Consider the following 25,975-nt stretch of genomic DNA (forward strand, 5'->3'; position numbering starts at 1 on the left):
GGGTCGGGCTCCAAATTCCTCAATAGAACACCCATAGCACAAAAGTTAATAACTAGAATCAACAAATGGGACTTACTCAAGTTAAAAATTTTTTTCTCAGCTAAAGAAACAATAAGAGAGGTAAATAGAGAGCCTACATCCTGGGAACAAATCTTTACTCCTCACACTTCAGATAGAGCCCTAATATCCAGAGTATACAAAGAACTCCAAAAATTAGACAATAAGATAACAAACAACCCAATCAACAAATGGGCCAAGGACCTGAACAGACACTTCTCAGAGGAGGACATACAATCAATCAACAAGTACATGAAAAAATGCTCACCATCTCTAGCAGTCAGAGAAATGCAAATCAAAACCACCCTAAGATACCATCTCACTCCAGTAAGATTGGCAGCCATTATGAAGTCAAACTTCCTTATATTCCCCCTTTGAAATAAGAAAATGGTCACCTGCATAGAGTTTCACATATGATCCTACTAGATGCTAAAATGCCTTATATTTTTCTTGGCCACTTATAAAACTAAAAGAAATTATAATGGTGGTGATTAGGATGGTAAATTCTTATTTGAACAAATGTGGTCTAAATTCTGTGATTTTATCAGCTGAAGTACAATGTATAGTAATACATAAAAATTTAGAATTGTTTTATTCAAAATTCATTTATACAATCACTTTCTTACTCAATAAATAAATAAATATATATATATATCAGTCATATTACAAAGTATAGGTCAATTGATTTAAGTTTCTGATCCCAACTCCACAGAATCTCTCATTCCTTCAATCTGTTCCTTTTAAAATCAAGGTTGCTCTTTTGTCCCATGGGGTGTTTTCATAATTCTTTATGTGTTATCAAAACTATGAGTTTCATTTTCAGGCAAAAAAAAATAAGCATTGGCATTTAAAAACATCACTGAAAAGTCTATATCTTATGTTCCAAAACAGAAGGAAGTCATTGAAGACTGGAAGAATTTAGTTAAAATTTATACCTTAAATTTTATACCTAAAACACTGAGTAAATAAATTTAAATCTGGGAAACTTCTCAGTTAACTATTAGGAAACAGTTTCCTCCACTCTTTGTTTTCTTCTTTTGGGTAAAATTCAGTGTTATTAATCTTTAAAACCATACACATCAATAAAATCCTTATTTATCAGGGCTCATTCAAATGTTCATCTCCTATTTTAGATAATTTTTGACTAAGAAAAACAAAATCTTTCTTCCTTGATATTTGCAAACCATTCCAAATATCTTATGTGCCACAAGAGGGCATATCAATACAAATGCATCATGATCATTTGATAGAATCATTTGATGATGATTTCATGAAAGTTTTATAATGCTTTTACATCTTTTATTTCTCAGTATGTACAGTTTTTATAAAGGAATCCTAAGACTACTATAATTTCTAAAGTTGAATGTGGAGAATTATTTCACTTTGGAAACACAAGGGATATTCTAAGTTAAAACTCTGAAAATGGGAATTCCATCAGTTTCTTTTTATTTGATAAGTCATACCGAAGTTCAAGAAAAACCTAATCATTTCTATTACCTTGAAACCTCTCTTACTAAGCATTTAATGGCATAACATTTGGAATATATGTAATTGATTTAAGACTCTGAGATAAAATCCAGTACCTGGGGCAACTTGAATGACTTTGCTATCTAAAAATGTTATTTGTATTTCACCACAGATTATATTTATATCACAGAACTTTACAGATTTTCAATAAATGCCAATGGAGGAATGCACATTTTTACATCAGTCTGTCCTGGGGAAAAATGATCATTATCGATATCTTTTTTGTGGGATGGGTGAGGGTGCTGGGGATTGGACCCTGGAGTACTTTACTACTGAGCTATATTCTCACATCCTTAGAATTTTTTTTTTTTACATTTGTTTTGAGAGGGCCTCACTAAGTTGCTGAAGCCGGCCTTGGCCTTGAACCTGAAACCCTCCTGCCTCAGCCTCCTGAGTCCCTGGGATTATAGGTGCGCACAACTACTCTCAGCTACATCTTAGAGAGAGAGACAGAGAAAGTACCTGCAAGAAGAAGATAGAGGAGTAGAGAATACTAAATTCATCAAATGAAAAAATAATTAATATTAATGCTGACAATTTCACTTTTTATTATAAAGCATATTTTAAGCTCAAAATTATCTTTTATTAGAAACAGAAAACAAAATACATGGGCTAAATGGAATAACGTATGCTAAAAATAATATCAGAGAAGTTACTCAATTTTGTTGTGCAGTGTGTTCTCATATTTATGGAACCAGAGAAACTTCCCACTGTGCCCTCCCCTCCCTTCCTCTCCTACCGTTTTTTTTTTCTTAGTGTATCGACAGGTCTTTTATCTGCTTGTAACTGCTGCCTTATTTAACGATGTATAAGGCTGGAGGAGGAAATAATTGGATATGTGTCTAGATTGTATTAGTGCAGTTAATCAAGATGGGGTCCTTAGATAACCTGTTTCACAGTCACCAGGGTGGTTATTAAAAACTCAGATTTGCAGATCACACCTTACTGCTCTTCTGTCAGAACTACGAAATGAAAATGAACTTCTGTGGCTGAAACTGGGAATATGAGTTTTAAATAAGTGTCTTAGGCAATTCTTACACTGTTAGTCTCAATATTGGCCATGATCCATGCTTTAGCTTATTTATTATCTTGTTGGATCTTATAACATTTCTGTAAAGTATCGAGAGGACAGTTTTATTAATTCCATTCAAGATGTGGTGACTGAAGCACAAGGGTTTTAAATTAATGATTTATGTTGTTCACTGAATTATGGCCAAACTGAGATTAAAATCAGAGCTCCAAGTTTATAACCCACCATTTTCTCTACTACATTACGGGTAGAGTGTTTTCTCCATTACTTAATATCTCCATATCCATACTCTGCTGCTGAAATGCTTTGATTATGAAACCTATGGATAGTGAGATGGGGACGAGGAATTAATAACTTTCTCTTTGACTTATTTATTCGTTGTTATTGTATATATGGTCCAATATCGTTGAATTTATCCTTTTCTCTTACTAGCAATTATTTTTAAAAGCAAATGTATTTTCCCCTTAATAAAGAACCACAGCCCCAAAAAACCTTGCTTAAAAAAAGGGAATTTGAACCTTAGAAAAATATATGCTATAAATGCTTAAATTAAAAAAGATTGCCTTCCTTTAAAGAGATTTTACTTTTATAACATATGTGGAAAACAAACTTTTAAAATACTAAAAAGAACAAGGTAATGATTCAGTTTCTATAAAAAGAAGAGATTAAGGACCAGAATGTGTTAGGGCCTAAATTATGCAATATATACAGGCAGGAGTAATCTAGAAAACATTATCTTTATGTATAATTCATTTAGCAGCTGCTTATTTGTGACACATATTATACACTGATTAAGAGCATGGTTAAACAACCAAATAATGTGCATGCTTCATATAATAATACCCTTTCTTATTGCAAGTTTAAAGAAGCAAAACTAGGTACAGTGAAACTTGGTGTGTTTATGTTAATATGAACAGGGCATGATCTGAATATATAAAAATACTGATGGATCATGGATGTATTCAGAGCTGTTCCGTGCACAGAGGCCTGGAGAGAAGCTGGGGAAAGTTTCTTTATAGTGGCCACTTTTTGCCTTCCTGGGATGAACTGTGGCCACAAATGTTTAAACTACAAATACCTGACTGATTTGTAAGTAGCCAGCAGAAACCAACCAGAGGATTGCCACGTGAAAAAAAATACAGTAAATGAGAAAAAAGGTATTTATTTCTCAACAAAGACATTGATAAATTTTTGTAATGTTTAAAAATCATTCTTTTTTTATCTTTAAGAAGCACACCTGAAGATTCTGTAGTGCTCTCTCTAGCTTTAGATCTCTAAATTATTGTTTACAGGCCAGGAGAAGTTGATGATTGTGAGCTAAATTGTAGGCCCTGTGGTGACAATGAGGAATAGGTCTTAAATTTAAAACTCTGAGAGAACCTGAGGTTTCTTGGAATTATGCCCAGAATTCCTTTTTTTTTTTTTAATTGGTAATAGTAATGTTCTTTTCCTTAAACTCCTATCTTTCTATCAGAAATAAATGTTGCCCTGTGAAATAACCTCAGCCATTTCTTTGATGAGAGAAGCTGCATTAAAACAATCAAGCAAACATGTTTAGAACTGATTAGTACCAGGGAGAAGAAATTTGAAATATAATGGTCAGAAGAATATTTGGAACTCTATTACTATGACATATATTCTTTTCTCTTCCTTATCATAAAACAAAAATATTCATTGTAGAATACTTTTAATAGCTCTATTTTAGTTAACTTCTTGTCACTGTGACCAAAAGATCTGACAAGAAAAATGTAGAGGAAGCAGTTTCTTGGCTAACAGTTTCAGAGGTCTCAGTTCACAGACCTCCAACTTCATTGTTTTATGTCTAAGATAAGTCAGAACATTATGGTGGGAGGGAGTGGTAGAAGAAAGCAGCACAGGACAAGACAGACAGGAAGCAGAAGAGAGATGTGTCTGCTCACCAGGGACAAAATATCAACCCCAAAGTCATGCACCCACACTGACTCACCTCCTCCCACCACAACTTATGGGCCTACACATAATACCACCCATTTTCCATATCAGAATTCTTGTATTGTCTCACACATGAGCTTTCTAGGATAACCTTGTATCTAAACCATAACAAGATCCATGAACAAAATTTAAAAATCAAAAATCAAAAACATTTTGGGATACTATTACATTTGAAATAGATATCATCAAAGACTAAGAAATCATTCTATTTTTCAACCTTCAAAGACTTCCTACTACTATCTATCTCTTTCTGTAGGGGTCTTAGAAATGAATAATGGAAGGGATTTTGCTTACAGTAGAAAATAATTTGCTGAGGGAAGTTTTGAAGGACCAGGGAGGGGAAGAGGATTCAATGGTAGGACAAGCATTTTCCCTTAACATTATCATTACTGCAATGGCTTAGTTTTCCATGGAATAACCAGGTGACTTGTGTATGTCACTAAATGTCTTTGGGCTGCTTCATCTGTAAAAACAATCCAAAATCATACACAAACACCCGTCAGTCTATTATCTATCTTCTCTTTCCATTTCACTCTCCAGGCAGAGCCATTACCAGAAGCCTCTCTGCCACTCTCTATTTTATTTATTTTTTTTAACTTAACATCAGTGTACACCAACACATTTCCTGTCTATGGTTCTATAAAGGGATCTCTTTGTCCTATCTTTCCTTGTCCCTCTACAACCCATTCTCAACATGCCAGCAAGAGTGAGCTCTAATAACACAAATTCTGTGATTTCATTCTCTGTTTAAAATCTTCCAGTAGCTTCCCTTGTAATGGAGTAACATTCCTACTCCTTCCATGACCTTCAAGTTCCTATAGGATCTGGACTCTCTGGTTTTCTCTTTATCACAATTCTCTACTTTTCAGTGTGTCAGACATTCTGGCCTGATTCCTGGTTTTAAAATGTGCCAAGCTTGTTCCCACCTAGGGATTTATATTTATTCTTCCCTCACCTTAGAACTCTCTGGCTTCAGATCTTTTCTTGGCTGATACCCTTATAATTATCAGGTTTCATTTCAAATATCAACTAATTAAGGAAGTATTTCCTGGCCATGCCTCCTAAGGCAGCTAGTCACCTTTATAATTTGTTATTATTATATATGTTCTGTGTATCTGTCACTTCATGAGATTTTGAAAAACTTTGAAAAAATATCTTTATTACCACTATACTCAAGACTAACTCCATGAGAAAATCTCATTTACTGGAATCTTTCCAATGTCCAGAACATTGTCTGACATATAGTAGACACTCAATACACAGTTGTTAAATAAAACCTCAACTTGTAATGAAATATTTAATAGCATGGTTACTTAATATCGGTTTTTGCCTCACTTCTAAACACCTTTCCCTGAAGTTTAATAAAGAATGAATGAAAGACAAAGATGCTATATATTTAAGGAATGTACTTCATGTTTTGATATACATTTTAAAATATGTGAAATAATCACTATCAAGCTGATTTACATAGGTTTTTCCCCTGCTTTTCTTCTGGTGAGAAAACTTACAATCTATTCTCATATCAAATTTCACATAAAAATATAGTACTATTTATTAATTATAGATTAATGTACCATGATGTACATTAGATCCCAGTACTTATCCATCCTGTCCAACCAATACTTGGCATCCTTTGATCAATATCACTCTTCCTCCCTGGGTGCTTTGAGAGGAACTATTCTATTTCTGCTTCAATGGGACTAACTATAGTAGATTACACATATAAATGAAAATATAAGTATTTGTATTGCTGTGTCTGGATTATTTTACTTAGCATACTGTTCTTCAAGTTTATTAATATTGTTGCAAATGGCAGGATTTCCTTCTTTTTAAAGGCTGAATAATATTCCATTGTGTGAATATATGCATGCATACCTGTGTACATACACACCATATTTTCTTTTTCTATTTGTGAAAATCATTTAGGTTGTTTCTATGTCTTGCTTACTTTGAATAATGCTGCAATGAACATAGAAATTCAGATATTTCTTTGAGATACAAATTCCATTTCCTTTGGATATAGATCCAGAAAAGGATTGCTAGATTAAATTAATTTTGTGGGTACTCAACAGACTGCTTTCTGTAATAGATGTACCAATTTATATTACTATAATAAGTGTGCAAGAGAGATCTCTTCCCATAATCCCATCATTTATTTTTCTGATAAGAGACATTACAACAGGTATGAGGTATTTCATGGTGGTTTTGTTTTATATTTCTCCAATGACTAATGATGTTAATTGCCTTTCTATATATTTGTTGGCCATTTTTACGTCATTTGTGCAGAAATATCTATTCAGGTCTTTTGCTCATTTAAAAACCTATCAGAATATTAGCATTTGTTGTTGTTGTTGTTTGTTTGTTTTGCTGTTGAGTTATACGACTTACTTGTATATTTTGGATCCTAAACCCTTATTAGACACATGGTTTGAGAATATTTTCTCCCATTCCATAGGTTGCCTTTTTGCCCAGTTGATTGCTATGAAGGAGATTTTCGTTTGATTCAATCTTGCATATTTCTGCCTTATTTATGACACTATTTTTTATCTACATTGTCCAATTTTGTGCCTCATAACATTAAGAAATACATGTGAAATGAAAGGCTGGGCATGGTGGCATATCCCTTTAATCCCAGAAGATCAGGAGGCTGAGACAGGAGGATCGCAAGTTCAAAGCCAGCCTCAGCAATGGTGAGGTGCTAAGCAACTCAGTGAGACCCTTTTTCTAAATAAAATACAAAATAGGGCTGGGGATGTGGCTTGGTGCCCCTGAGTTCAATCCCTGGTATCCCACCCCTGCAAAACAAAATATATATATATATATATGAAATGAATAAATTAGGAATACTGGATCCTCAAGAGAACTTTATATTTATAATCTCCTAATATAATCTAGTTAGTTTGTATGATTGTGGTGATCCTTAAATTCTCCATTTTTGGGGTCTATTTATATTATCTGTTAACATAGTGGTTTGTCTTATTTTTTGATTACTGTCTCAGGTAGAATATTTTCCCATATAAATGATAGGGGGCCCAACTCTTAAGGGCTTTTAAGCAAAGAAGATATTACATTGAGTTACTAATAAAAAACTGGTGTCAATTTATTTTCTGTAGTAATAAAGAAGCCCAACAATGTCATCATAACTCTAGGCTCTTTTGATCTTCCTACTTTCTCCCTCATGCCGTGGGTCTGTCTCCATAAGCTTGTTGTCTCATGATTGGCAAGATGGTTGTCACAGATCTAAGGGTGATGTTCTTCCAAAGCCATATTCCAGGTGATAACAACAGTAAAAGGGTCAGTCAGTACTAGAAAGTTCTCCACTCAGACATATTTCTGGTGGGCTTCAACTAGAAAGTTTCCCAGAAATTCCTTATCTCACTTCTCTTTATATTTCTGTGACCAAAGGGTAAAATTTAAGTCTCAGAGAACAGTATAAATATAACTGACATAAAATCATGATTTATCACTTAGATCTTAGTTCATTGCAGAAAATTTCCAGATTTAATTAGCAGGAGAAATGATGAGAGAGTTTGATTAGGTAGGTAGCTAATACAGACTGCCACAAACAGCATGAATAACTGATAATCATTTTCAATGTATTTGCCCTTGATGGGAAACTCTTTATACTAGGAATGAGGAAACTTTCCCATAGAGCTTTCTTGTGATTTACTTATTATATTTTTCTTTCCAGTTTCCTGTTGTCAACGGGAAAAAAAAAAGCATTCTTTTGACATTAGCTATGAAGCCAGAGATGAAATATTAGTAAAGAATCTGTTTCTTCAGTTGGTAAGTTTAAATTCTATATTCAAACTAAATAGATCTGTGTACATGCTCTTTGCCATATTTTTCTGCAGAAGGAAAGGGGCCAGTAAGCATTGTACATTCTACTTGCTAGACATTTGCTGAATGATCTTTCCCAGTAAAACAGTTAAGTCTGAGTTTGTCCTAAAATCATTGGGAGTAGAAATCAGTATATTTGATGTTGCTAACACAAAGACAAATAGTACGTGGTGGTGTTTTCTATGGCTCCTGGTTAATCACCAAAGTATATGCCAAATATCTTGAGAACTGTGACTGACATTTGATTATTTCTCATTGATTAGCATTTAGGTTAGAAGGACTGGATGCATTTCAGATGACTACAGGCATTAAAACATTACGCCTCTGTGAATTTATGAACCATCTGCCTTAGATCTTATCCACAATGTAGGCAGACTTCTGTGCTCAGAACATTTGGTAGGATGCTTCCAGAGATTTTAAAACCAGAATTTTCTCCTCTGCTTGTGAATATCCTAATCCATCATGGTAAATGCTTTAACATTTGTTATCATTGTTTCTTTTATAGCAAAATTTTCATATCTTTATAATATATTAAGGGTTTTCATAGGCTCACTCTTTAAGTGGATTACAATTAACAGTGATGTCAAAGGAAAAGTGTGGAGTTTTACTGAAGACAGTGTTCTTAGAGTTTCAGTCCCTTTCTACCTGTTTCTCATTAGTTTTTATTATTTACAATTAATTAAGTAGTCTTTATATAGTGTATTACTGTAGATATTGGAAAGACTCCAAACAAGAAGATAAATCTCTTGTTCTTCAGAGTTTTACACAAATCTAAAAGGAGGTATCATCCATATCATAGGGACAAAAGACTTATACTCAAGAAGGTTTTTTTTTTCTTTTTTTTCCCCAAACATGGTTTGACTATGTGTAAAACTAAGCTACCTCATTCTATCTTCAAGATTTCTGATAGAACTATCCTTTTGTTTAGTCATTTTCTCCTCTGCATATGCTGATCTTCAATTCTTGGCACTTTCTTTCCTTCTTTTCTTCCTTCCTTCCTTCCTCATTACAGAGAACCCTGTATTGTAATTATCACAAAATGTTCCCTAAGCTTTAGAGAGGAATGCCTTTCAGAAAATGATTTTTTTTCTTGTGGTGTTGGTATTGAACCCAGGACTTTCCTCTTAGGCAAGTTCTGTGTCACTGAGCTACACCCCTAGTCCAGGCAATGGTTTTTTAGATAGTAATTTCTTCTGGTCTTGTATCCACCTTCATTCTCATCTTATGCTTAAGAGCTGCCATTGACAATTCAAAGCAGTATATTTCATAGAGGTTTTGTGCCCCTCTGATACTATAATCTTAGACAACTACCTTTTTTTTTTTACTTAAAGACAGGGTCTCACTGAGTTGCTAGCGCCTTGCCATTGCTGAGGCTGTACCGTTAAGATTTTTTTGATTCTCTCAGCCTACGATCCAAGCTGAGAACAGGTATTGGAGAAGAATTTTCACTCTGCATTTAGCATATGCTCTATTCTGGTTTGGTGTGAGGCTTTGTTCTTTTATCAATATTGTTGTGGATTGACTCCCTGGTATTTGGGCTCAATGTGTGGAAACTGCTAATTTGAGAATATAGCTTTTATACCTTAGATAATTAGAATTTCCTTTATCAAAAGTGAATATTCAGAGGCTGGGGTTGTGGCTCAATGGTAGAACACTTGACTGGCATGTGTGAGGCACTTTGGTTTGATCCTCAGCATCACACATAAAAATAAATAAATAAAAGTATTGTGCTCACTAAAAAAAAAAAGCACATATTGAAAAAGTTAAATAAGAACTGTCAGATTTTTTATTTTTCATGATTAGACTATCAAGTCTGCTTCAGGAGAACTTTTTCCCCTTTGAATTTAGGAAACCTAGTATTGGTACATCAATTTCTTCCCCCTCAGCTAATTATAATGTTCTATATATTTGACTGATTGAGTAACTGCTCTCGTAGTATCTCTGGAGTAAGAACAGTCTCTTAGTGAAGTCACTTTGTTCTTTTTCCCAAATGTTATAGCTCCTTTCTTGATGATAACTTTGTTTCATCCAGCCTAGATTTTATTGTTTTTCATTCTTCCAAGGTTTATTGACTCATCACCTTTCTACTGAACAAAAGTTTGAATCTTCACATTATAGCATTTGATAACATTGCTAATTTTCTCACTTTTTTTCTTTATACCCACGTTGCTGAATTTAGGTCTGCCTAAAAGGTATTGTCATTTCCTTTACTTGAATCTTCCAGTGAATTCTGTACAGGAGGCTTTCTGTATATTCTATTTATGTTGCTATGTGTAGCTTTTCATGGGCCAGTGGGTTTCACAGGTTTTTACCTGAGGGTCTGCCTTTGGGCCCAAAGGTTGCATACCTCCTTCAGTTTTAGTTTGGCTAAGAGTGCCCCTGAGTTCAATCCCAAGTACAAAAAAAAAAAAAAAAGTCATTCTTCAGCCTGAACTCAGGTAGATGTACAGCAAGATGCATTTTAAACTATATATTGCATCTTAGCAAGTGTCAGTCCCACCCTCACTGTCACTGTCTTGATGAACAGAAAATCTGGTGGCAGGATTTGAAACGTAACTTTTTATTATTCAAAAACCCAGAATTCAAGAGCATTTCTCAGTATTTTTTATTCAGGACATTGGATATTATGTAATGTTAGTAGAAAGCTTTAAATTTTTTTCCTCACTAAAAATCATTTTAGAAAAAATTTTTAAAAGACAGAAATGAATGAAAATTCTGAGTATGTTTTACTATGTTAAGCATGATCTCCAAACAAATATGTTATTCCTGTTAAAGTACTTCAAGGTAAATAGTAAAGGATCAAGAATAATTGTTTTGGAAATATTTATTCTTGATACCAGGCATTTTTTCAAGATTTAAAAATGTACCTTAAAAACTCAAGACAATTTATAACACTTGAATTAGGTAGAGGAAGGTTGTTCAGATCTCTACTGATTTCAATAAATACATGTAAATATGTCACCTTCAAACGGCTTCATTATTAGCTATAAGGAAATCCACATTAAGTATAAGCCATGATTTCTTAGATTAATAGGATATTTAACTTTTCTCAAATTTTTTGCAGAATAGGAAAGGTTAAATGTTAGAGTTTGGAAGAGGTCTCATGAATGCAAAGTTAATGGAATTAAGATGTTAACAGAATTGTGATTATACAGATTATGTGTTGTCAATAATGAGACTCTGTATTTCAACAAAGAAAGTACTTATGTGAAATTGCTGCTGACAAAGAAAAAAAGCAAAATTTGCTTTGGAAACACAAACTAACACAATTGAAAATAAAAGTATTAGAATTTTGGGGGGTTAATATGATAAAATGACTTTTCCATTTTGCTTTAATCTTTAAAATATAAGGAGTTACTCATATTTTTTTTAAAAAAATCTGAACATTAACTACCATTATATTTTAAATAAAACCTATCTCTTAAAACAGATGAGTGTGAGCCATAATATACCTTATAATGTTCTTTTAGGTAAATAGGAACTCATTTCCATAATTGAGAGCAAAGAAGCTTAGCATTTTCAATGTCAGTGTAAGATGGGGTTGCTTAGCAATATTCAAATTAGTTAGAGTTCCTCCTTGGGAAAGGAAATGGTTATAAAATAGTCATATATGTGAACATGTATCAGTCAAAAAAGGAAGTGATTTCATTACACCTAAATTTTCACCAAAGAGGATACCATGTAATGAAATGAAAATAACCCAAACTGTCAGTAACTTTTATCCATATTAATTTAGCCAAATAATGCTACATATGTATTGTTAGGTTATAATCATTCCCAGTCTCTCCTCACTAATTGCCTGCTAAGTAAGTTGTGAAATTAGCATGCAAAGGCAAGGCCTCAATTCTTGTTGAAATCCTATTGTTTATTTTTTCCATTCTCTTTGGCCCCCCATGTACATTTCTTAGTTTTTGTGCCATCACCAGTTCCTAAGGTCCTTTTGCAAAGGCTTGATATACTTTAGTATATGGCTTAAACACCTTACTAGAAAAATCTACTACTACTGTATTTCTTTTCATGTAGAATTGCTCATTCTTGGTATCTGCCTGCACATATATGAGTTTTAATATATGCTTATTCTTGATAGTCTTTCTGTGTAACCATTTATCTGTTCTCATTAATTCCTTCATTCTAGTTATTGGTGCAGGAGAGTTCGTTGAGGGTCCTTAAACCCACCCAGTATCCCCCAAATCCCACTTTCTTACTTGTAGTTTTCAAGAATAATTACATTGTGTGTTGGGAATGCAATATCCTGAGATAGAGAAGAGCTTCCCATAGCAACCTGGGCCTTTTCCTATCCCTCCTAGGTAGGGCCTGTAACATCTTAGTGAGGAACTGCCTAAAAAAGTTGAGCTTTATTCCAGTCTCCCCAGGAAGCAGGATATCCTTCAAACATTTTCCTAGTCAGTTATGTTTCTCTTGAGATATACAATACAGGGCAGGCTGCCTTTCAGAGTTCTTCAGATGTGATGTAAAGTAAGGTTTGTGCAGTCAAAACTCCATGTAGCCGGGAGGATGATGCATGCCTGTAATCCCAAAGGCTCAGGAGGCTGAGTCAGGAGGATTTTGAGTTCAAAGCCAGACCCAGCAACTTAGTGAGGCCCAGAGCAACTCAGGGAGATCCTATCTCAAAATAAAAAATTAAAAAGGGCTGGGGATGTGGCTCAGTGGTTAAGCACCTCCAGGTTCAGTCTCAAGTACCAAAAACAAAACAACTCCATCTAACCTATATAACTTTCTAGATATTTGGAGTACAGGCACACAGTAGATCTTATGCTTCTTTTGTCTCTTGCTGCCTAAATGTAACTACTAAGTCTGCTTCATACAGCTTCTGTGTGTGATGTCTTAGCAAACTCAGACAAATAGGAAATTTGTGCATGGTGGGCCTAAACAGTAGCTCAGTATAGAGTGGGAATACGGATTTGGACTTATGGAGTTGGCATAGGTAATATCTTCCCTCTTCTCCATGGAGTGAAGTCCATTTTGGGGGAGTGGTTGTAAGCGAACCCACTTCACAACTGTCACTCTAATAATAGGACCCTAAGTATGGTAGTGACATAATAAACTATGTTGAGTGCACATTAAATAAATAAATCTTAGACCTAAAGCAGGCTATATAAAACATTCAAGTTGTAGGAAGAAATACTATAAGTTCTAGTTATATCTACTTTCAAATTTCAACCTTTCATCTACTTTAATAATATTTTAAAATGTAGGGAACACAATAATGTATAATATGACTTTTAATAGAACATTAAAGGACTCACTGATTTTTCCAGGGTAATTTCTCTTTTTAAACTCTTTCTGGTCTGGCCACTCTGGCTCCCACAGCCATTGCTCATCTGCCACTGTGGACCAGTATAATGTCACAGCCAGCACTGAGTTCAGACTGGCCATCTATCTTTCCAGTATGACTTCTTTAGCCAGTTCTAATTACCGTTTGTTATGATATGTGGAATTTAAATAGACAAAGACATTGTAGTGGAAAAGATCTATTTATTCTGCCCCTGTTTGAATAGGAAGGGCTACATCCATGTAGCACATGATTCTAAAGATTACTTTCTTGAAGATTAAAATAAAAAACAGAATAAAACACAATGTTTATCCATGATAGCTTCCTGTTTTCATACCCTTCACAGTCTTTCTTTCCCCCAAACCCTTCCTGGTGTAGATTGTAAAAACACTTAAAAATAATGAGGAAATAGCAATTATATTTATGTAAGAGAAAAAACAACTCAGAAACATTCATGATGAAAGATATGCTCTAAAAAAGTTGTATACAGATAAAACTTTAAAAAACGAATCAAATTTATTTTTTTAAATATATCAGGGAGTTTGCTCTTTGAAGCTTCTTTCATGTAATTGAGATATAGATTCACTAGGCAGTAAAGAGTTCTAGCTATCTAATTCACTTTAACTGGAAATATACAAAAGTACTGCATGGGGTGGGTGCTAAGTACATTTACATAAAACTTTAAACATTTTTCATAAAGTTTGGACAGAATGCTAGTGCTTACTGGTATTATCCTGATGACTTTGAACTAGAGTATCTATCTATGATGTCTTGCTCTAAGTTTGCTTATAATCTTTTGCTGTTAGCCAGGCCATCTCTAATAGGGATTCTATGTCTTGATTATTTAACAGAGTCTCTATTCAACTAGTTGTTCAATCTAGAAATATTAGAATATCTTTAAATCCTCCTTCTTCCTTATAAATTATGTTCAATTACTAAATCTTAGAAATTATACTTTCATAAAGATTTTCAATGTTCTGTCCTTCTCTTTATTTCAGTTGCCACTGCCCTAATTAAAATCACATGGCCTTTCTGCTCTACAGCAAATATGCCTAACTGGCTTCCCTGTGAGCACTCCTCTTCTTCAATGCTTTCTCTATGTTATTGTCAACAGTATTTTCTAAGATACACGCCTGCCTATGTTTGTTATTCTGCTGCTTGAATAAATCAATTTAGCTTAGTTACTATAGAAAAACCTTCAAATTCCTTGGAGTACTTTTCAAGAACATTCAAAATTACTAAGAAACTTGGCCCCTTCGCTTCTCCTGGTCTCCATTTCAAACTGTCCATTTTCCTATATATTTGCCCATTCACTTCTCCTGACTTTTCTCATCTGGACTGCCTGTCCTCCAACACTCTGTCTCATGAAGGTTTTAAAGATCCAGTCCAAATTTGATCTTTTTGTGACGCCTTCTTTTAAATTCTTCTCTGAAACTTCTGTATTTATTTTTCTTGAACTGCAAGGAAGCATGAGTCTATGAAAGCATAAATTCTTTGAAGGCAACAGCTTTGCTATGTTATATATTGAATGTCCATTTTCATTATTAATCAATGAATGATATTTTGCACTGCAAAATTCTCTGAGCAGGAAAGTATAATCCTGAGACTTAAAAAAATAAAAAAAAAACTTGATTACATTATTTTCCATTTAATCAATCTCTCTTAAATCAGAGACATTTCATAATTAAGACATAAACTATGGCTTTTTACAGGCCCCTTTTGGAGTATAAATATTCTATGTACTTAATCTGCTGTTTAATTCTAGTCTGATCTAAGTTTAAAATAGCACTCTACCAGATTCATAGCCCCTAAAATAACATTAGACAGAAAATGCCTAGAATCTAGGGATCAAATTGTTACAATACAACCAGTATATGTCTCAAACTTTGGGTTACCTGCTAATTTTATTAGTATTTTAAATTTAGTTGTGGGCTTTCTATTTTTGAAAAGCAGTTAAATATTATTAATAAGGGGTTTCAAGTGTAGCCTATAGCCTATAGTCAAAGAGTTTCATAGTTATTTCCTGATTTTATTCTTTGAATTGATTTTGTTACAATTTTTATAAATATTATATAATTTTCATTTAATTTTAAATACTATTCTTCAGAGATGTAAAGAATATGCTTAATATAAGATTTTATGAACTTTTTCTATAACCCTAAAAGTTATTACAATTTATACATTTACAAAAAAAAAAAGAAAGAAATAAAGGCCTCAAGAAAAATAAAAACAATTTTATTTTCCAATTGGAAGATGGATTTAAAAATATTATTTTTTCCTAAAATGAACCATTTGTTTTCAGGCTCAATAGACTTATTTTATGAAGCTTTTTGTTTAAATTAAAAGATCAATAGATACTGCTACCTTATCTATAAAACTCAGAAATTGAGTTATTTTTATAACTATATTTTTGTTGACAAAATTGTGAAAATATGGATAAATTAACGGAGCATTTGTACAAAGCAAGCAGCAAAAGCATAACATATTTCATTCATAATATTAAATTTGCATCCATTCTGGAGTAATTGAATACAGTGAAGTTGCAAAAAAAATTCATAGAAAATGAAATAAAAGAAAATTTTAAAATGTGGTTGCATCTTTCAAAATAATATGTAGGGTTAGAAAAATAGAACAGAGTAAGAAAATCTTGAATAGTTTTACTGGCTTATTTTTCATTGAAGCCGATTATCAAGTGAATCAATGGTAAGGGTTTTGTGTAAGAAATAAAGTACAATATAATTTTACACATTTGTACCTTTCACATACTTGATCAGAGATATTGAGACTGAAGTTAAAAAAAAAAATAACCAAAGAGTGCAATAGAAAAAAATGACCTTGGAAAAAACATTCATGGATCATATCAACATTATATAATTTATGGATAATGGTTTGGTCATCAAGTTTTTTTAGCCTTTCATTCTGCTTACATTTTCCCCAAGTACCATTTTGAGAGTTTAGAGAGTAATCCTATAACTTCAAAGAAACTCCATTTTTAAGTATGATCAGATCATTCCATAATGTTAAGAAAAAGAGTCATTTCATAACCCCTCATTATCCTACTATTCCTGAGATATTAATTGGTTGCACTATTGGCCTATAAAGAGTTCCATTTATAGGAGATAATTATTGAAGTGTCAAAAATACCTCAGGCAAAGACAGAGTTGTCATGAGGGCAGTGATGATATGGATCTTAAACATGACGTTAAAGTCTCAATACATTAGAAAGAAAATAGTCAAATATGAGACTTTTGTTCCCCCAAACCAGGCCCAGAGCTATAGGAAGTGCCTGTCAAATAATTACATAAAATTAGCACAATGTTAAAGGAAAGTAGAAAATTGGGAAAAATAAATTCAGAATTACTCTAATAATATTAAAAACAATAAAAGTAAACAAGCTACATTGGAAAATGGCATATAAACTTACAGTTGTTGTATAAGCAGCTTCCGGATCATCTTCTAGCACTCGGGAGAGACCAAAATCAGAAACTTTGCATACTAAGTTGCTGTTCACCAATATATTCCTAGCCGCCAGGTCTCTATGAACATAGCCCATATCAGAAAGATACTTCATGCCTGATGCAATGCCTCGGAGCATGCCAACCAACTGGATGACTGTGAAGTGGCCATCATGTTTCTACAAGAGAAGCATAATTGTTAAAATTGATGTATTTTAATATAGTGTGTGTGCATGAGTGTGTGTAGGAAACAGAACACTTGCATTTATTTTATCAGAGCCAATGAACATAAACATCAAGTATGCTGAACATAATGTTCATAAAGGAATGTAAGGATTTGTTTGAAGTTGAGTGGGGAAAAGTCTAGCTAGAAGTATGATAAAGGAAAACTAAACAAAAGATAGAAGGGGACCAACCAAGTTTACTTCCAGAAACATGATTGAAAAAAACTTTTGGTAACAAGAGGGAACTAATGTCAAATAAAGTGAGATCAAAGGTTACTGAGAAAATGGAATGCACTTTCCACAGCTACAAGCTTTGAACCAGCCGCACAGGTGGGCAGGAGGTCAGCAAAGCCTACAATTGGATGAAATCTATGTGATAACTAGAAATACTGTGAAAAATGGTAGTTAGGCGAGGTCACTCAGGAAACAGAAAATGTGATGGAATGAACAAGAACAAAGTTAAGAAAGCTGCTACTGAAAGAAAAAAGTCACAAGCAAACAGAAAATAACTAGTTTTTTTTTCTCCATTTTTTTTTAAGTACATAGAACAAATAGAAAAGAAGCTGACAATAGATCAAAAACAGGACTACTTTAAGTCTCGCTTGGGAAGATTAAATTAAATACTGTGATATGAATAATGAGCCAGGAAGAGTATTGTTATATAATAGTTAATAACATTTTATTCCCTCCACTTTGATTTAAAAGGAATGTAGATTTTATGAATGAGAAAAAAAATCCAATTATCATCTGTGCAGGATGTTTAAAACTACAAAACCAGATACAAGAAGTATCCTTGAAATTAGAGAGGATGAAGATTAAAAAATATTTTAAGTTTTAAAAATAATTTATATCATTTTTCTTATTTGGAGATTATTGTCTTTAATGGAGTTATAGAGAAACATAAAAACTTCTTGAGTTGGTTTTATATATCAGGCCAAATTTATTTAATAATGATATTAAAAGTGAATCTCTAGTAAGAGATTATAGGGTGGTATTACCTTATATCATATAGGAGAAGCACAAATAAGAGTATCATAAGAGTTTTCCAAGTTAAAGCAGTTTTCACAGATGTTTGATTTAAAACTACAGTGTAACTTCTTAAGCACAGGGTGATCCCACTGTATCTGTCATAGTGATAAGGCCTCCTATACAATGATGATTCATTGGTGCTTTAAATGAATACGGTTATTCTACAAATGAAATAAACTTTATCTTACTATATCAACTTATCTCCCTGATAGCTCTCTGATAATATCTCTCCACTCAAGTGCAGAGTAAGGAAAAGAACCCTCTCCTAAAAGAAGCACTCTTACAGTACAAGTATCCATTTAAGCAGGCTCTTCTGTATAATTAATGTCTAAAAGATAACCTAGCAAAGAAAATCTTTGGTGTTATTAGCTCTTTATGTTTCTAATCCATCTTCTTAGACAGAACACTATCAGGTGAAATCTGCCTATTCTATCATGTTCTCTACCTATTTCACCTCTATTAGGAATCTCAAAACCTCTGAGTAGAATTGAAAGCATTAATTTTTTGGCCTAGAAAGGATTATATTAAATTTAATAAGGTGGCTCTTTTATCTCTTAAAAAATAAAGTTGTTTCATATTACAGTTATTGTCAAGCAGAATTTCTAAGTAGCAGGAAATATTAATGAAATCACCCGAAATCTACAGTGTGCCTCAGTTTTCTTATCTGTACAATGAGAACAGAGTCATCTAACTCAGACTTAGAGGGAGAATCACTTATAAAACTCACACACTGATCCTGAATTATTTTTATAATGGTTATTATTTAATAAGTTCTGATTGTCATAAAAAATTTTATAATCGCAATGAGTCAAAAATTTTCTTTCCAGTTTACTGAAAAATTCACTGAGAACATAAGCATTAGGTACATAAAGATGAATAGTTAACAAAAGACTAAGTTGAAATTTGATTTCTTATTTACTTTTGGGGCAGTATAAAGCACCAAATTATTTTTGACAGCTTTATTGGGATGTAATTCTTACATCATACAATTTACCTTTATATAAAGTATACAATTGTTTTTAGTATTAGGGTTGTGCCGTGATCATCAAAATCTTTTTTAGAACTTGTTCATCCCTACAAGATAAACCCCACAGTCACTAACAATCACTCCTTACCTTCCCCAACCACCCCCAACACCCTAGGCAACCACAGATCTACGTTATATCTCTAAAGATTTCCCTATTCTGGATATATATCTGGTAGGTGAAATCCCACATATGTATTTTTTCTGTCTTCTTTCATTTAGTATAATTTTTTTTTGATTCATTCACATTATAGCATGTATCAATGTCACTTTTTATTGCTAAATATTTTTATTCCTTTGCTTATTCATTCATTAGTTGATGATACACATTTGGTTTACTTCTACTTTCCAGCTCTTATGCAGGTTATTCATTAAAATAATGTTTTTTAGTTGTGACTGGACACAATACCTTTATTTTGTTTATTTATTTTTATGTGGCACTGAGGATTGTACCCAGTGCCTCACACATGGGAGGTGAGCACTCTACCACTGAGCCACAACTTCAGCCCCTATGCAGGTTGTTCTTTACTTGATCATTTAAAATATTCTTGTTAGCAACATTTAAAGAGACTTGAATTAACTGCTTTCCTATCAACCACTCAGCAATCATGGTTCTAATAACAGTAAGTGGTATCATTTAAAAGGGGAGATTTTGGTGTGTGAAAACAATTTAAAACACCTTTTCCATGTTCTCTCATGGGACTGCAACAATGTATATTATTATCTCTAATTCAATTGGTGCAGAGGTCCTTGAGGTCAAAATTATTTCCATCATACCACTAAGATATGTGCCCTCGCCTTCCACTGTGCTGTCATGTGAGCTAATGGTGGGTAAACCATGAATCAAGGCAGTAGCTCTAAATCAAACTGTACTGGTATTTTCATATTTTTCTCAGCCAAATGAACTCACAGGAAAAAAAAAACAACTAGTTTCTTTTAAGAATGTCATTAGTGAATTAGTTAAACTTTTTTATTATGTTAAATCTAGATCTGTGATGAGACAATCTCAGGATTGATACCTTTGAGGAAGAGAAGAAAGCAGGATTAGGCAGCAAGGGAAAGATGAAATGCCACTATGCCACCATTCCATGGGATATTGATGTTTTAGATCTGAAGTGACATTTCAGAGTTGGCCAAAATTAAGGAAAACATGCTGGAACCTTGTACAGTGGTGTACTGTCTCATCACAATCACTAGATTCCAGACAAACCTGTAAGGGTGTCATGGCCTTAGGTAAGGTGGCTTTCTTCAGCCACAGGCATTCCCTAGAGAGGGGCTCAGGTAAGATCCATCAGCTTCCCAAACTCCTAAAGTGACAGCAGTAAGGGAGTTGGTCCTGAGAGCTCACCCCAGTACACTTCCTACATGCAAATCCCTTTTCTATATTTTGTTTCCTGGCAGACACACTTGTGATAATCTCTGTATCTAACTGCATATCTGTCTGACTACTGATAAATCCATCCATCCATCCATCCATCCCTTCCTCCCTCTATCTATTCTTTATAAAATGTTGGCTTAATGACAGAGAAGCTTCAGAAACAGTTCTGTATTCTTTTGGGAGAGTATATCTTAACTGCTGCCATCTTGTTCTAGAGCAAAAATAGCTAACATTTATGAAACTGTACAGACCAGTCACAGTCTAAGGTCTGTACAGGTATTAACTCATTTAATTTTCACAACAACTGTGAGATGTTACTGTAGTTATTATCTCTATTTTGTAGATGGCCAAACTGAAAGAAATTTGATAACCAGAAAGCAGCAGACCCAGGATTTGAACTCTGAAAAATCAACATACAGCATATATTCTTATTTTCTGCAGTTGTGAGAAAAAGAACTGGTCCAAACACAACCTCAGTCTGGGCTGGTTTGGGCAGCATAATTTAACATAATAAAGGAAGTTCTAAAAGACCTTTGAGACCATTAAAATAAGACCAAACAAATAACAACACTACAGAAAAACTAACATGGGAATCCATTCATCTATGTCTGGCTGAAAAGAATAGCCCAGTTTATTAATATATGAGGTATGGTTCAAATCCATTTCTCTAGAAATAATTCAATTCTCTTATTTTTTTAAAAAAGCTATATTCCTTTTCTAGTTCTTGTCAACATAGTTCCCTTAAGTTTGGTTTAAGACATCCTGGTTTCCTTGAATATGGCTAATACATGGTAACTGAATTAAACAAAGTTTGACACTATCTTGAAGTGCACTGGTTGTTATTGCTATATTATTTCTTTTGTATTTTATAAAATAGACGACTTTCTTTCCTTAAGACTGGACATGAGTCTTCTCCCTTTTATGTAGCAATTCTATTACAGCATCCACTATGCTGCCATCCATTGTCTCAGCACTCGATAAATATTAATTCAAATTGAATTGAATTGTTTATGAGGGGAGGAGAAAAATGTAAGGGCGCTGAGATTTAATATCTTTGGGCTTCTACTGGAGATTAATCAAAAAGAAACTATGAATTATTTTATGACATGTGGTTTCTTCTCAGGAAGGCAGATTCAAATGAAAGAGAGTGAATATGGCATATTTACACACTGCAGCTCAGAGCTGGGTAGCTAGAATTCTGTTTGTTTTCATCATTTCTGTCTTTGCTTTCTCAATCTGACTGCTGAGAAACACAGTTTACCCTCTATCTGACAGAAAGGGTGAGCCTGATTGGAGGGGTTTTTTGAAAGTGATACATAAAATGTCTGCATGCCACAGAGTTCCATAGGTTCCCCCAGGACCCTAAAGCACAGCAACCATCAGCTCTGAGCACTGGCATGTCATATTGTCTCTGCAGTAACACAAGATCTTTTCTATGGGTTTCAAGGTCCTACCCAGTAAGCTGTACCCACAGACACTTTAAGCATCTCAGTGTTCATTCTTGTTAGGCTGAGCTTAAGGCCTTGGCCTGAGTTTGACAAATGTGGGATTTCATCCATGTTGTCCTGAAGCTATCACATTATTGTCTAATGAGGTTTTTTTTCCCTAAGTAAATATACTCATATCTGATGAAAACATAAATCTTGCCCCATCAACTAGCTTAAAAACCCTTCAATGATATCAAGGACAGAATGTAATACAATGTTGTTAGCATGAATGCAAGGATTTGACCTTTGCTTATGCCTTTAGTCTCTCTTTTGGTAATTGGTGCATTATAATTATACATAATAATGGGATTTTAAAAATATGTTTGTACATGCACACTATCTGTAGTCTTTTGTACTTACTCTGCTTCAAAATTTTTTGTGTATTAAATTCAACCTGACAATATATTATTATGTGTCTAATGTGCTTGGCTTACCCAGTTCCCTCTTCCAGGAATGTATTCTAATTTTTTATCACCTGAGGATTTCATTAAAAATGTTGAATCACCAAATTCATTCTTTTGAATAGGAATCATTAAATATCTACTATGGGGCAATAATTGTTCTAGACTGAGGGTCAACATGAGAAGTAAAACTGAAAGGTGCCTGTTCTGATTGTTCCTAAATTTAAATGCAGACAGGGAGATAGAAAATATATAGTAAGAATAAGTGAGATCATTTTAATTAATGATGAACTATAAAATAAAAAGTGGAGTGATCTAAAAAGGAATGACATGACTGTGGACTTTGGGTAATAACAATGTGTCCACATGGATTTGTCATTTGTAACAAATATATCACTCTGGGTGGAGACCTTGACCATCAGAGAAGCTACCCATGTGCTAGGGCAGGGAACACATGGGAAATCTCTTTAATTTTGCAGTGAACCCAAAATTGTTCTAAAAGTTGGTTTCTTAAAAAAAAATAGGCAGATAAAGATAAATGAAATTATGTCGTTTGCAGGGAAATGGTTGGAACTTATGACCATTGTATTAAGCAAAATAAACTAAACTCAAAAAAAAAATAATAAAAAAAATAAATAAAAAGGAATGACATGGTGGAGACTGTGAATAGTTCCCAGATGTGCAAATGGCTTAAGATAGGAATGAGTTAGTCATGCTTGAGAATTGAAGGCCAATGAGGCTGGAGTTGGTTGAGTGAGGACAGTAAGAGAAATGCTGGAAAGGTAGGACAAGGTAAAATCCAGCAGCAGGGCCATGTAAACAATTACAAAGAATTGAAATGTTTTCTAAATGTTGAGAACTTACAGAAGAATTTTAACTGGGGATTGAGAGATATATTCTGATTTGCATGTGGAGAACGGAAGCAGAAAGGTCATTTTGGAAGCTATTAGAGTAATACTGGAGAGAGATACTGGTGGTTGGAACCAGGTTTGTGATTTATTTTAGAGACACAGCCATCAGGACCTGGAATGGACTGGGCAAGGGAAGGACTGGTGAGGAAAGTAGGAGAATAAAATTGGCTCCCGTTTTCTCGAGACGCTAGTCTACACCAACAGTGGCTAAAACCATATATGCATGACCCTATATCTCCCTCTAACTTAAACATAATCTCTTCCAGGGCAACAAACATAACTTGTTTTTCATCTTTGTAACCTCAGGGCCTAACAACATGCCTGGCACATGGTACTTATTAAAATCTATTCACTCACTGGGTTGAACTGAATTTATTTTTCTCTTAAAAAAGTAAAGATCTTCGGACTTTTAGTAAGTAGCTAGAGATTCTCTAGAAGTATTTTTCATTGAAAATTGACTTTATTATTGGAGATTCTCTGAGAATATCACGAATGAATAAGAACATTGAAGCACTGATTATAGCTATCTCAATTTTTGTGGGCAAGAATCCTTGATAAGGACTACCAGACAGCTATACTTTTGCTTAGAATGAGGAAAAGGGAACGAAATGCCTTATAATATTTCTGTTATATTTATTTCTAGGTCTTCACTGGAGAATCAAAGTGATGTCAAACCCACAAACCCTTAGAGACTATAAATGATCTGTGGACCATAATAAAAATCATTGTTCTTAAACTTTTTCTGAAAATGTGCTATATCCTTTATAAAAAAGAGATAATTTTAGTGATACACCTCCTAAAAAGGTTAGACATGATTGGTATTGACCACTATACTCAGTAGATGATAAACTGGCATTTGTGAGTAGAACTAAAAACAATTATACATCTCTCATTCAACAAACATTTATAGAGGATCCAATTCACAATTAAATACATTAGTGACCTACAATAAATACACAGACTTCCAAAGATTCCTCACAAATAAGGTGCAGTAAACATTACAGGATAATGACAGATTTAAAATGAAGTAGTGAAATTTGGTTCATGTGTATTTTGAAAGATGTTTTTGGTTCACTTACCCCAAGTTATAGGAGGTGGTACCAGTTTTCAAGACAGATTAGAAGGCTTAGCTGAAGGCTTGTAAAATTATTACATGCAAACTTTTGACATGCACTGTGAAATGGTTGTACAGGAAATATGCCTTCCTAGATGGTTTATAAAAGACTGAGGTATAAAAATAGTGAATGCTATAAGCCTCTTGTCTCCCTGCTTCTGTTGTTGCTAGAGGTCACTCAGAGAAAATGAGATGTTGTGAGAAACACAATGGATTAATATGAGAGAAAAGATGAGAATCTATGAAGCACACAACAACTAGGAACCAACCTTTGGGTTTCTGCTTGTCTCTTGGTCCAAAAATATCTTCACCTATCTTGTACTCATTTTTTCACTTCTTTTTTGTTTTGTTACCTGGAATTCCATTATTAAAATTCTATTTGGTTTTACAAATGCATGTAAAAAATGCACACTCTTCTGGAGAAATGAGAACAGTATTTGTGAGCAACATGCTAGTATGAATTCATCTAACCCTACATCCAACTGAAATCTGGGACAGTGACATAATGGGTGCTTAGAGTAGGGTGAAGAGAGGATCCAAGTTATAGGTGATCATGCAAGATGGAAAAAGGTCTATCCTGGGGGTACAAGGGGATGGGATGATGTACTACCATATGTAATATATAGCAGTAAAAGTTGAATATTTAAGGACCCAGGAAGTGAACATGAAGAAAGAGGTAGATGACAAAAAATATGGCCTTTAAAAAAATGTGTACCAAGGGTAAGTCATGTAGATGGGAGGAAAATATACTTCCCCCATTTTTGAAGGAAACTCCCACCCCTACTGGAAGTTACATCCTTCAGCTATAATCTGTATTAAAAAGGCTTTTACAGGTCTGCCTAGGGACTTAAGTGAAATCTTTAAAAGAAATATTTATGTGAAAAAGCGTTCTTGAGTTCTGAACAATTGATTCAATGACTTTGCAGAAAATAGCCCTTGGAGTATTAATTCTATAACTTAAGTTTAAAGTTATAATTCTGTTTTTATAAGTTTCTAAATCAGAAAGTTGACGATGTTATGACTTTTTAACATGCTCTTGAATTTGAAAAAGGAATGACTAGAGTTATTTAAAGATTTGAAAATATCAAATCACTTTTGTTTTAAAATAACAATTGAATAAATAAAAGTCAATATCAACTTTTTACTGAAAACCATCTTGGTTCTTGTGGTCTCCCTAGTTGAAAATCTTACTATAATTTCCTGTGGAATACTTAACAAATCCTTCAAAGACTTT

The 25,975-nt window shown here is 33.7% G+C and overlaps 1 protein-coding gene across 1 annotated transcript in view; it reads right to left on the reverse strand.

Annotated features, from left to right (window-relative positions):
• The window catches only part of Epha6 (EPH receptor A6), an 800,746-nt gene that overhangs the window by 92,536 nt on the left and 682,235 nt on the right, over positions 1–25,975 (reverse strand). The window contains exon 14 of the mRNA XM_048803856.1: positions 17,143–17,352. Coding sequence (XP_048659813.1) covers positions 17,143–17,352 — 210 coding nt within the window. The remainder of the gene's footprint in view (positions 1–17,142; positions 17,353–25,975) is intronic.

The sequence above is a fragment of the Marmota marmota genome, unplaced genomic scaffold (genome assembly GCF_001458135.2).
Source record: "Marmota marmota marmota unplaced genomic scaffold, marMar, whole genome shotgun sequence".
Classification (NCBI taxonomy): domain Eukaryota; kingdom Metazoa; phylum Chordata; class Mammalia; order Rodentia; family Sciuridae; genus Marmota; species Marmota marmota.